General features: G+C 31.2%; 1 protein-coding gene across 2 annotated transcripts; it reads right to left on the reverse strand.

The window, feature by feature from the left end:
• Positions 1 to 827: 827 nt before the first annotated feature.
• On the reverse strand, positions 828 to 2,153 carry LOC109594130 (uncharacterized). Of its 2 annotated transcripts, XM_049967746.1 has the most exons (3): positions 2,004 to 2,153; positions 1,198 to 1,952; positions 1,003 to 1,111 (listed from the first exon to the last, which is right to left on the reverse strand). In XM_049967746.1, exons 1-3 carry the CDS (start codon positions 2,098 to 2,100, stop codon positions 1,109 to 1,111), a joined length of 855 nt encoding a protein of 284 aa, XP_049823703.1. In that variant the 5' UTR covers positions 2,101 to 2,153; the 3' UTR covers positions 1,003 to 1,108. The 2 variants fall into 2 exon arrangements, with proteins under 2 accessions (XP_019864874.1, XP_049823703.1); XM_020009315.2 differs by having other exon boundaries at positions 828 to 1,952.
• Between the last annotated feature and the right edge of the window lie 12,046 nt (positions 2,154 to 14,199).

The raw sequence follows: 14,199 nt of genomic DNA on the forward strand, positions 1-14,199 counted from the left end.
TATGAAGTGCCTCCCAGACTGCTTTTTCGTCGCTGCAGATATTTGGCAAGCGGTTGCCGGGAGAGACATATTCAACCCCCTCGACCTCGGGACCTCATTTCAGACGTCACGGCCGCGCTCGTCTATTGCACCATTTGCATGCGAAATTACGACATGTTTGACTAAAATAGTGACTAATTTTCTAAAGGGGAGACCGTGTTACTAACAACTGCTGATAAGAGCGATGCTCTCGTTTATATTGTCGGCCTCAATTTTTCCCACTCGAAACACCATTAATTGTAAAATTTATTCTGTAAACAATTGATTTATTCCGTTAATTTTTTCGTTCCTCTATTAAAATGGTTGTTTTTGTCTTACCTTAAGGGAAAGGAACGGACCGCACACAATACGTCAACTCAAATATTTACCCCCGCCCAAGATAAAATCTCAAGATGTGAAATCCGGGCTCGAATTACGTTTCGTATTTGAATAGTCCGAAATCCATCGGGGCGAACTTCATTTAGGACGGACGTCCTTCCTCCCGTGAAATCCCAAGGTGCACGCCGAAACAAGTGCGCGGGTCCTATGCTCAGCTGTCGCGGACTGACAGACGATTATGCAGGCTTATACATGACAAGGGTTTAGTGGCCTTTATGCATGGCAATTTCTGGGTATCTTGCAGAGGCGTACCAAAGATAACTTATCACTGCTGGGAGGGTGTTTTTGTTCCGAAAATGCCCTTCCGAGTGCTTCTCATAAATAAGATTAATCCCGTCATATAGTGTCTGAATCGGTAGTTTTTTCTTTTAACTGTGGTTGTTCGGGGTTTTAAATCAAAACGACAAGATAATTTTACAAGTTTATTGCAATTTATATTAACGATTTCTCTTTCATGTATTGTGTAAATTTGATTATCCGTTCATCTGATTTTTTAGAGTTTTTGCACTTGAAGACCTCCTTGAGAGAATGGTTTTCGGCAATATCAGGAATGTCAGCATCATCCCTTTCGCTTAAGGCAATGACAAAAGGAGTCAGCAGAAGGCACACCTTGGCATTTTCTTTCCAGGCTTTGTAGAAACGTTCTTTGGAAAATAACTGTTGCGAATCACTGCCTAGTGATGTTAGATATTCACTGAAAGTTGAGTAATAGTGTTCTAATAGTTCCTCTATTTTATTATAATTTTCCCAGGTGATTGAATTAAAAATAGCCAAACTTACGTCTGATATTGGACTTCCCACACTCGCAAGTTGCCAATCAATTATTATCACACCGTCAGGCTTGGCTTTTGATTGACGTGCTGGATATTTAAATAAGAAATTGTTATTCCAGCAGTCTATATGTAAAATGACACTCTGGTTGTCACTATTATCTATTATATCATATAAATCACAAATTTCAATCTGTTTAACCCTGTTAAGTAATTCATTTTCGTTGTTGAGTTCCAATGTTTGTGGAAGTATTTTGGAAAACTCCTGAAAAAATCCTATTGTCGCACTCTTTTTACCCCTATTCAAGCCATCTATGGTAGTCACAATTTCATTAAATTCCTTTGGTCTTTGATCTCTCATGGCAAAAGACAAGGCATGTAATTTGGCATATTTTTCCAAAACCACTTTTATATGGTCTAGGTTGAATCGTACTTTTCTATCGTGCATTTCGTAACCTTTCTGTTTGAGGTCTTCGAATATCATTATCTCAGAATCTTCTCCAAATACTGATTTATACCATTTTGGTAAATTTAGGGCAGTTGCGCCTGTTTGGTTTATGAGCTGTTGATATTTTGGGAAGAGCGATTCGTAAACTAAGGCTTCCAATTTGTATAAAGTATTTATGGGAACCTCTTTTCTGTATTCTTTTTTGGTTGTGCTGTGTTTTATTACGAATTTTAAAGTAATTTTTTCTCCATTATGTATGCCGGAAGCTTCAGCAAATATCACCAATCCAGTGTAGCCTTCGCCAACACCCGTGGTGCCTAACAAACAGTTTTTTAAAATACATTATGATGCATCACATAGCTACTCACCTGTGATGTTCACATTAAAATTTTTATAGTTGTTTTCTTCGAGGCAGTTTTGAAGCAACGTATGAATGTCTGAACTTTTGATATCGAACCTCTCCATAACTTATCACGCTAACAGAATTATTGTGACTGATGTTGATAATTGGAAACACATTGTAGTATTTATCTACGTATTCTGTTTAAATAATTCGCTCCGCACTTAAAAGATAACCTCGCATATAAACACAACGGCGATAAATATTTAAACTAAGTACGATAAATTCGCGCGCAAACACGGGATAAGCAATTAATCCCACGGACAAGCGACAATTCCTAAATAAACCATGTTACACATTCTTACATACGTCGCAGCGGGTCCATTGTGATTAATCAAGGCAATTTTTAACCTGTTAACAACGAGACAATTTATTCAAAACCCAAGAGCGTTTCTCCGGCCGTTCCCCGCCCCTTTACAAGACGGCTAAAAATAATTCGGACGCGTCACGCGCTCATCAAACACACAAATCACTATTGATTTCCACGGTACGTCAAATGCAGCTGTAACATCAAAATAAAAATTAAGGGAGTCCGTTTTTCGAAACGGCATTTCAATCATAACACACAACAAAAGCGCCACGATACCGCTTTAATGTTGTTTTTTTGCACCGTTCATTCGATCCTAATCCTTTTTGTAACTGGAAAGTCTCCAGTCTCAATTAAATGTCGAGCCCCCCCTTTTGTAGTCGCTGGTCGTCTTGGGGTCCTTTCATTGCCATCGAGCTGGTATTTTAAAATTGAAAGACGGACCCTTTGCACCGTGGAATTCAGGTGGATCTTTTTATTAAACCGATACGTCTCGCGAAAATTCCCGACGTGTTTATCAAATTGATTTTTAACCATTCAGGAACGTAATGAATGAATTTTTAATTGGTCACAATTATCGCCGACCGTCCTCCCCCAACGGATCTATTTTTAAACACGGCACTGTTTAAACGGGACGGCGGGTTTTCGATCTCCCACTTCCATTTCCGCAGATAAATTCGTCTTAGTTTGTACTCGGCAACCCCGCCGTTGTCCCGCTCAAGCCGATTTATTAGAGACGATTAGTTACGAGAGACAAACACAAGTTAATTATTAATCGTGTAATTAAAAGACCGCTTAAAAATGAATGGGGTCATTTTCTTTGATCAGACTTTCCGGCGTTTATTTATTCATCCGGAATTAGCAGGTCTGTTTGGGAGTTTGATGAACGCAAATAGAAGTTCGGACGACTCGCACCTTTGATTACATCCACTGGATGAACTTCGCTCTTAAGTAAATACATTGTTCTCATTTATTTAACTTGATTTCGGCCCGATTGTAAAACACGTAGTTCCGAAAGGAAAACAAGAAGAGGTTTTCGGATCACCGGCAACATCGTGCAATTAACGAGGCCGAAGAAACAACTTTTGTAAAACAAATAATAGAGTGTCTAAATTCTAATAAGGACAAACGTAATTTGCACCTAGTTATGTCGGAATGAACGAACAACGGCGAGAGAAGATGAATAAAGCTCGAGCACCTTTACACTTTTTGCTCCTTAACACTCCGAAACCTTTTCTAAACGTATTAGAGACTTATAATATTATAACACAATAGGAACGACAATTGTAAAGTTGTCGTAATGGAAAACGAAACCGTGGCAATACTTGAAAAGAATATTAAAATTCATTTGTTCTAAAGTGACTCGACGTTCATTATCTGTTCTCGGCGAGGCATTAATAATTCTGAATTTGCGCTAAATTATTTTCGCACACTAAATTTTCTTTTTAATTCCGAGTGCTATTTTCTCATCAGACCGACGTCCCAATACATTTACATTTCGCAACGCTGTAAAGTTTATAATGAACAAAACAAACTTACAGTATAAAATGTAGACGTCAGAAATTATTTCCCCTTTGCCTTCGTGGCACTTGAGCACGTTTTCTCAGGGGCGTGCCTGCTGGAACTTTAATTTGCACGACGCATTTTTCCACTTTAAGGCGGGCGGTTTTCTTATCGTCCACTGCACATCCTACTTATGCTATTCAGGAAATTGCTAATTTTAAATTAGCTTAATGTAAACCAGGAATAGTTGTGTGTTTAGAAGTTTTTTTCCTTTTCCTTCGCATAATTTATGTATGAGATTATCCGGACTCGCCCAGATAAGCCGGAGAAGTTTCTGAAACTTCGTCGGCCACAAAAAGCACAAGCAAAATAAGATGTTGCCTGATGAGTTTCAACTTTATCAGTTCTTCAAGTATCGGGACGTTTAAAAATCGTTACAAATGCTTACGAAGATTAAATAAGTTTCTTGCAGTTGAACCCCTCGAAATTTATACCCATAGTGGCCGAATTTTGTGGAGTCTGCATCGTTCCTCCTCTCTTTATCTTTAACCGTTGCCATAACCATTTTTTGGGTTAAACGATCTGCAGCAAATGCGTTCGCTGTTCCCCGGAATAAAAAGTTTTCGGGACCCCCAGATAATCGTTAGTATTGTATTTCAGTAACGGCAGTGCAGTTCATCCCAGGCCATTACCAAGATTTATATCGGACATTTTTGATCGGAACGCCCGAGGCTCGGTTTTGTCTCTCTTCTCTATTTATAAGTGTTATGCGTGTTAGGACTGACAAGTTGTCGGTCACGATAACAAAGATACACCCTTCCAGACGGCATCAATTATTTACCAAATTTCAATGTGTTGCTTGCTTTTTCTTACTCCTTATTATTATTATTATTATTTTCGTACAAAAGAGTGATTTAGTGGTTGTTTTAAAAATTTAAACACAAAAAAAATGTTATTTATGAATATCGGGACAGACGTAAAAGGCATAGCCGTGTATAATTTATTTAAATTACACAAATCCATGTGCGTTTGGATTTTTTCCCATTCATCACGGCCCGATTATTCTTTTTCCCGAAGCGTTATTAACGTGTAACGTATTTTCGGGTGTTTTCCGTGTCTATCTTTCTAGATTACGGTTATTTGAGTTGATGAATGCGCTCGAAAGGCCCTTTCATAAAATTGCTTCTATCCAGTGATTAATACCGTGCGTCTGTCATGGGGGTAGCGCGTGTAATACATTACTATTATAATTCATGGTAAAATAATACCCCCGTGTAGACTGTGCGCGATAGATAATGGTTAACAATGCGCGACATGAAACTTAATGAACTGGAGGCGGTACACGAATATATGTATCTATGTGTGTGTGTGTATGTTTGTGAATGTGTGAGAGAGAGAAAATTTTTTGCGACATGTGTACCAATATTCGAAATGGGTAATTATTGCAATTGGACGCGGAGTTTTTATCAGCAATAGTTTTGTGACAATCGTGACGGCGACAATGAATTGCATTGTCATATGTTATGTTATGTTATGGGTAATTTTATTTCGGAAATATTGACGAAATTATAATTAGTGGTTTAAGAAAAAATAATCCAATACTTAATATCTAGATTTTGGAAATAATTTAGTTACGAAAATATTTAAAATAGATATCATTAAATATACTTGGTAATATTAATTTATTATAATAAGAAATAATCTAGATAATCAAGTAAAATGTAATTACCTAGATTTTAAAAGTAGTTATTATGATAAAATTGTTAATGGCGAAATCAAAATACCAATTAAACTGTGAAAATAACTAATAAATTGACTTTAGTAAATAGATCTAGTAGTACGAAAGAAAAATGTTTGTGACATGTGGACCAATATTTAATTGAGATGAGAATTACTTAGAACGGACGTGATATTTTTATTTTCAATATTTTTTTGAAAATCACGATAAAACCAATGAATTAATTTGTGACATTTTATGTAGTTTTATTTTCTTAATAATAATACATTTATAAATAAGAATCTAGCAAAGATTAGTGAATTAACTGGTATTTTAAAAGCAATAATTGTGATAAAATCGTATTGACAAAATATCTAAAATTAACATCAGTAAATAAACCTACTAATAATAAATTGATAGAACAAAAATTTGTTGCGACATATGTACTAATATTCATAATTAATTAATGGGACTGGACGCAGTGTTTTTATCTGAATTAATTTTGAGATAATCCTGACAGCAGATTGAATTATGAAGTGAAATGAGAAATTTTATTTCTAAAATATACACAAATTTGTAGATAGCCATCTAGTGAAAAATAAACCTTTTATAATATCTAGATTTTAGAAATAATAATTGTGATAAAATTCTTATTAACGAAATAAAGAAAATTATATTGTGAAAATGTCTGAAATAGACATTAGTAAATAGATCTAGAGTTACGAAAATTCTGTAACAAGAAAAATGTTTGTGACATGTGTACAATTATTTAACTGAAATGAATAATTACGACGTGATATTTTCAATAACTTTTTGAAAATCACAATTAAAATAATAAATTGACTTGTGACATTTCATACGATTGATTTCCTTAATAATAATAATACATTTGTAAACAAAATTAACCATAGAATAGTCTAAGAACTAGTATTTTAGAAATATTAACAGTGATAAAATCGTTATTGACAAAATAAAGAAAACAATTGAATTGTTCAAATATCTAAAATTGACATCAGTAAATAGACCTATTAATATTAACTTAACATAAATATATAAATTTTATTTTTGGAATGGATTAAGAAAATTTCTTTCGGAAATATTTATTTGTAAATAGTAGTGTAGTAAACAATAATAACTATATTTTAATATTCAATTTACAAACAATTGTAATAAAATCGTAATTAATAAAATAAAGAATATTAAATTGTGAAAATATCAGAAATTGATACTTGAAAATGAAGTAGAATCAATTTACTGTAACAAAAAAATGTGAACATGTGAAAATCAATATTTGATTAAAATTAATAATCATTATTATAATTGGATACAATATTTTTATCTTAATGATTTGTGATGTTTATTTCTTAAGTGATTACAAATTTCTAAATTACAATCTAGTAAAGAATAATCTATTAACTAAAATCGTTATTTACAAAAAACAGTTATCAAATATCTAAAATTGACATCAGTAAATAGACCTACTAATATTAAATTAATATAATGGAAAAAATTGTTATGATATATGAACCAATATTCGAAATGAGTAATTAATTACTGTAACTGAATGCAATGTTTTTATGTGTATTAATTTTGTGACAATCATGGAAATAGCAATTGATTAAATTGTAATAGGTTATGAAAAATTTTGTTTCGGAAATATTGACAAATTTGTAAATAGTAATAAAATAAAAAATAAACTATTAACTACTGTTAATATCTAGAATTTAGAACTACTAATTATGATAAAATCGTTATTAAGGAAATAGACGAAATTGGCTGGTAAAAAATTTCTAAAATTGACATCATTAAATAGACCTCGTAATATCATTAAATCAATAAAATAAGAAAAATTTGCGTCATTTGTATATATTTGATAGAAATGAATAATAAATGGGGTGTGACTAGATACTTTTATTTGCAATAATTTCGTGAATATGACGATAACGATAGTGACAAATTGTGACAATTTAAAAGTAATTATATTTCGTAAATATTGATAAACTATTTAGAAAGGAATAATCTATTAACTAATATTTATAACAATCTACAAAATAGTTTTTAATATCTAAATTTATTGTCGAAATTATAAAAAAATAGGTTGTGAAAATATTTGAAATTGATATAAAAAAAAAAAATTTTCGATAATATTTTATTGATATAGATAATTACTGGGATAGGACACGATATTTATAGTTTTGTGAAGAATACGATATAGACAATGAATTGAAATATGGTACGTTATAAGTAATTTTATTTCGGAAATATTGATTATAATAGCTTTTTAATATTTTAATAGTTATAAATTCGAAAATTACATTGAAAAAAATATACGGGGTGTCCTTTAATAATACTAATACATAAGATGTCAAAATTAATAATGCATTTTAAATTTTCTCCATTTTTTTATAATAGAAACCTTAGGATGAACAATTCAAATTGCTAAAAAATAGTAAAAGTATGATGTAGAAGTAGCCTATGGAGCATTTGCAAACCGTCTTAACTTTTTTGTCATTCACTATACATGTTTCTGGAATGGCAATTTTTATTCTTCAACATGTTGCGTTTAAAACAGGTATGCCTCATTAATATCGCTAGGAGCAACTGTTTGGTAGAAAAATGCAATTAAAAGACATGTAATGTGAAAAAATGTAATTTTTATTAATTATGCAAAAACAGCAAACTAACAGTTTTCATGTATACAGAGATTAATACGACAAAGAAAATTAAACTGTACTCTTTGCATCATTGTCACATCGAGCTTTAAAATGTTAAGTGAATCTTAAATTCCTCTTCGTTTTTATGGATCTGGAGTAAACCATTAATTTTAGAATATCCTATAAAAATATTGAATATAAATTATTAACTTTGACGCCCTGTATCTCCGTAATTTTTACTAAGGTAAGATATATTTTCATCTCGAGAATTTGTGGTAGAATTCTATATCGATTTTTTGAGGACACTTTGTATAAAACTCATTCCAAAAATTAAATGAATGTAATGTGATATGTTATGAATAATTTTATTTCCAAAATACAATTTTATAAATGACAGTCTGATAAAGAATAACATATTAATTAATTTTTAATATCTGTATTTTGTGAATAGTAATTTTAATAAAATCGTTATTGAGAAAGTAAAGAAAATTAGATCAGGAAAATATCTGAAATTGGCATCAATAAATAGCCCCAGAAGTATTGGAAGTTAATAGACCATTAAAGGAAACTATTCGTCACATGAAGAGTTTAATAAATTTTGTAACAATTGCTTTATGTATCTACATTCCTGTATCTCAATTTATGATCAATACGTATTTTATTTCTCATATATGAATATTAGCAATTTTCCATGTTGGCCCGAAAATTCCCAAATTTCCTATTGCCAGCCAGCGGCAGCAATAAACCCACCCTCCGACCTCATGCTCGACGTCTTTAATAAAACCCGTCAGACAATAAACCATCCGTGGATGGTGCACCATCGACATTCGATTGCCGACACACAATATTGCCGGAATGAAATTGAATCGTGGTCCGTAGCGCATACAGAGAAAAGTGCAGCACAATAGTACCATAAAGGCCCGGTCCTGTCGCACAATAATTGAGTTCGGGAAGACGTCGCAATTGTCCTTGCGGAAATGTCGACGGACCCGAACACTTCCCGTACGCCGTTTTCGGGGACACGCAACGGCTGATTTTCTGCCGTACGGTCACATGGATTTTTAATGGACACGTGCATGATAATCGTCGTGTAATTGCTTGGATATGGGCGGCTAAATGATTTGTAGAAAATAATTGCTGGGTTTCATTTACGAAAGGGGAAAGATAATTGATTCACGATTTTAATACATAACATTAATCCGTAGATCAACGAATATTTACATATATTCGTTCGACCATTTTATGAAGCTGTTCTAAATAAAACAATTCAAATATTTTAATAATTACTATAATTTTTATTAGGGTATTTTAATATTTGTTGTCAGAAGTTCTTGTAATTAATATTTTTTTCTTAATTAAATAATGATAATTTAATGAGAACGCATCCACCAATTTTTAAACAGGATGTGTATGTAAAATATAAATTAGTTTTTTTATGAGCACGATATAATGTATTATATAAATATAATTCTCGATTACTATCAATGGAAATGTGTAACTTCTGACGAAGTTTTCTTTACACAATTTTCATAAAATTTGTTTGTAAATATGCAATTCGATTTTAAAATTTAATATATTAGGTATCCTTTTAACCACTAACATTTGACTATTTTTGTCATAACTTTTGAGTAGATCATTTTATTTTATTTTTTCTGATTTCATCTAATTTAAAACATTACATAATTTTCATGGAATTTGTTTGAAAATATTAGTGACGAATTCGAATACGCAATTAGATTTCAAAATATAATATTTTGTGTATTTATTTAACAACTAACAATTGATTATCATAATTTTGATGGTGAGATACATAGAAATGTTAATAGAATCCATGATTTTTTTGAGAAATTCAATATAATGTTTTGAACTAAATTCTTACTGCTAAAATATTATACTCACTATATTTATTTATTTTCTATTTCATTTTTTCTAATCTAATCTAATCTACTAAAATTAATGAAATTTCATAATTTTTTTAATAGATTTTTACTAATAACATTTGAATATGCAATTAGATTTTAAGATTCATTTATTCACTAATGATTGATTATCATAACCTTTGAGTAGATCAAAATACATGGAGATGTTGAATTCATGATTTTTATGAGAAACTCAGTCCATTTTTTTGAAAAATGCAGTATAATATTTTGAATTAAACATTTTTGTGATTAAAATATAATATATTACATTATTACACATTTATTTTTTTATTATAATACATTTATTCTATACAATTACTTCTAAGCTTCTGACTAATATTACATAAATCTAATATTTCTATTTAAGAATTTTAAATATCTTCTTATATATTATCTAAAAATTAGCATTTGGGTAGGCGAATCTTTCTATCGAAAAATTATTAAAAAGATGTAGAGTTTTAAATTTTAAATATTTATTGTATTTTTTTCATTTTATATTAATTTATTTTAAGCAAGTAAAAGCATCAGGATTTTTAAAAGAACATCTGCGCACCGATAAATTTTCATTTTGAGCACTGTCGTTAAAGATCTAATTGTGAGTGTGGTAGTTGTCGTCGAGTGTGGGTTATTGTGTTTTAATAATTTGAAAAGTCCACGAACCGATCGCGAAAATATTATTACAAAATTAAATCGAATAACAGTGAATGTACAAGAACACTCAGTCACAATAAATATCGTTTGTGTGTTTTAAATTAAAATTTTCGAACGGCATCGCGATGCACCACCGTCCGATGTTTTTAAGTGGCATGACGAGGAATGAATGCCTGTCAAAGTATTTGTGTTTCAATTAAAGAGACCCTCTTCATGCACGGCACCGAACGGAACCCCAAACGCAAACATTCACGCCAATATCTTTCAGAAACACCACTTTCCAATTTAGTAATCAACAAAACAAACAATTATGTCCCCCATTTAACACGGTCCGAACATGTTCCATAACGGTTTTTATGGTCCGGTCCAATCAATTTTTTTTTTTTTCGAAAGTTTATTTGTTTTCGGTATTAGAGGATTTGAGAACGGCGTAGATACTGCCGCTGGAACTGGAATGAAAAGATTTTGCGCACTCGAGTTTATATTGAATGTGTAAAATGTGCAGTGTATTCAGGATATACGATATTGTATCGTATACATTAAAAGAGAAAATATTTACGGTCGCATAACCAGATGGTCTTGAAAGCTTGTCTTATTTTGTCAATATCTACCTCAGAAATATGCGTCCCGTTTTCTATTGCCGGCGCATATGAATTGAGTAAATAATATAATGGTAGGAATGAAAAAATGGAATTGGAATAATGTAATAACAGACGACGCGTTTCGTTGAACAACTATTATCCTTATTGTGCGCTTTTTTCAATATTTTATGACAATGACCCTGTAATCAACTCATATATCGCGGCGCAAGTAAAAAGCCTTGAATAAAACTTTGCTTTGTTCGTTTTATTATATAGAAAACCAAGGACAACAAAGAAAATTGTATACGTATAAGGACAAAGAATTCACAATTAAAGTGTGAATCGACGTTCACAACATTACTTATTCATTTATGAAACTATATCCACTCACTTCATCAGGTACTGCTGGTTTTATCCAAACTAAAGACTTTTAAAGAAGCATTCTTTCAGTTTTTTACTTAAAATTGAGCTGAGGAAAGTTTCTGTTAAACTCCTGTATGGTCAGTTTCTCTTCAACTCTTAAATTAAGAAAAAAATAATGTCCAGGAAATTTATTTTAAGGACACATTGGCACAAACATAATGATATTGTTAATTCTTATCAATTTTTAGATAGCTATTACTTTTCTTGTTTGCAAACTGAAAAACAGCATTAAAACAACCAACAAGGTATGTCATTTTCATTTAATTCCTGCATCAAGTTACGAATTTGAAGTCTTTAAATACACTTTATTTAATATTTTGGAAAAACAGTTTCTGGAAATTGGTGATAAGATATAGAAATCCCAGGCTAATAACATCCAATGCCTTCCAAAGTAGATTTTTATTAGATCAATATTTATATAGAAAAGAGGTAGAATAACTCTGCTTCGATAAGAACTGGATTAACGACATTCAAAGCGCCTATTTCTCTTTTTTTATTGCCCAAATTGAACGTATATAATGTCCTGATGATGCTCGTTGACAAAGAAACTGGAGGATTTAGTATATTCATTTTATTCACCATTGTCAAAATCAACTGGAAAGTAATTTAGATGAGAGTCTAGGAAATGTATTTTTAATCTCATATTGAGATTGAGTTTAAAAATAGTAAATTCTTAATAATTTTTCCATAATTATCATCATCAGTATGAACTCATTCCAATAATCCTAATATCTTATTTCTGTAGTTATTAAATTTATTAAAGTTAAAACGTTTATTTTGTTCATCATTATCAACTCTTAAATCAGCTGGGAAGCAATTTGAATTTGAATATAGGAAATGAATTTTTAAAATAATATTGAAACTTAACAATTTTTCCTTAATTATCGTCATCGGTATGACCTCATTGTAAATTCTTAATAATTTTTTCATAATTATCGATATGACTAACGTGATCATTTATATTTTTTGTCAGAGCGGAACATCTGCGGAATTTTTAACAAAACAAGAATTAATTGCTGTTTTAACTGCTTTTTATTTGCTAATAATAAGGAAGTCTTAGTGGGGACAGGGGGACAGACAGTGTGAAAGCGAAACGTGTGGTCGTTAGGTATGACCTTATTCCAATAATTCTAATATCTTTATCTATTTTAAGGACATAATTGGATTTACAGAAGGTAGTTTAAATGTAGTAAATTTTACATAATTATTATCATCAGTATATTCCTCATTCCAATATCCTTTATACTTTATTTCCATACTAATTAGAATCTGATCAAAACATTTACTTTGTTCATCATTTTCAATTCCTAATTCAGATGAAAAATAATAAAAAGTTAGTATCTAGGAAATGTATTTTTGGACGTACCACATTTAAATAGAAATTAATTTAAAAGAAGTAAATTCTTAACAGTTAATTACACTATTTCTGTAAAATTACTGTATTTATCATAAAAATGGTACTAGAAACATGATACAGGGGCTCAAAATATTCTTATACCCCAATTAAATAATTAATTTTTTGATCCGTTGTTATTTTGGATTCTTATTGCTTGAAACTTAAAAATAATCACATTCTCTCTTTCCTCTACAAACTTCTTTTAAAGAAAAAAAACAGAATAAATTTCCATAAAAAGTACTGTTTTTATGACCAGGACTAATAAAAAATTGAAAACGGTTTGGTGATGGTTTTTTCATGTAACCTAGTGTAGTTAAAAACTTTAAAATTGTTAAATATCCCGTCATTTTTTACAATATAATTGATTCATTAATTACCTCAAATAACAAAATTATCTGTTCGGCCTTTAATGGAAAATATTGTGCATCACATTGCAGGTATTTTCCATTTTTTCAACCGCTCGGTGGCACGTGTTAACGTTGTGGCAAATGGCCCAAACTTAGCAGGCTATAATAAAAATATTTTTGGGGCGAGTCGGAGGAAATAAAGGACACCCTAACGCACATATATGTAGATATTTCAACCTTACACACATTTGTTACACCATCCACTCAAGTGTATTGTTATTGAGTAAAAAAACGTCTCATATATAATTCACATTTTCCGAAATGTTTTTTTTTTTTAATAATTCGATACGTTACACATAATCTCGGGATGTGTTTTCGGCCAAAAGCACCACACCATCAGAGCTAAAATACGCAAACCCGTTTTTTTCCTACGTGATTTTTATTATTTCCAAACATATTAGACAAATACTGTGAAAGTGAAAATTGTGTGTGTGAATTATTCATATTTGTCCCACAAATAAACACCGAGTTTTTTTCGTGTTGGCTGTTTCGAAGCACTCTTCAAATATTTGGGCCCGCTAAATTGTTCGGGTTTGAAAATTTTATTTGTTTTAATCATTAACTTCTTTATGTCTATGAATCCATTCGCGTGTAGTTCGTGTTGAA

This window comes from Aethina tumida, chromosome 1 (genome assembly GCF_024364675.1).
Source record: "Aethina tumida isolate Nest 87 chromosome 1, icAetTumi1.1, whole genome shotgun sequence".
Lineage (NCBI taxonomy): Eukaryota > Metazoa > Arthropoda > Insecta > Coleoptera > Nitidulidae > Aethina > Aethina tumida.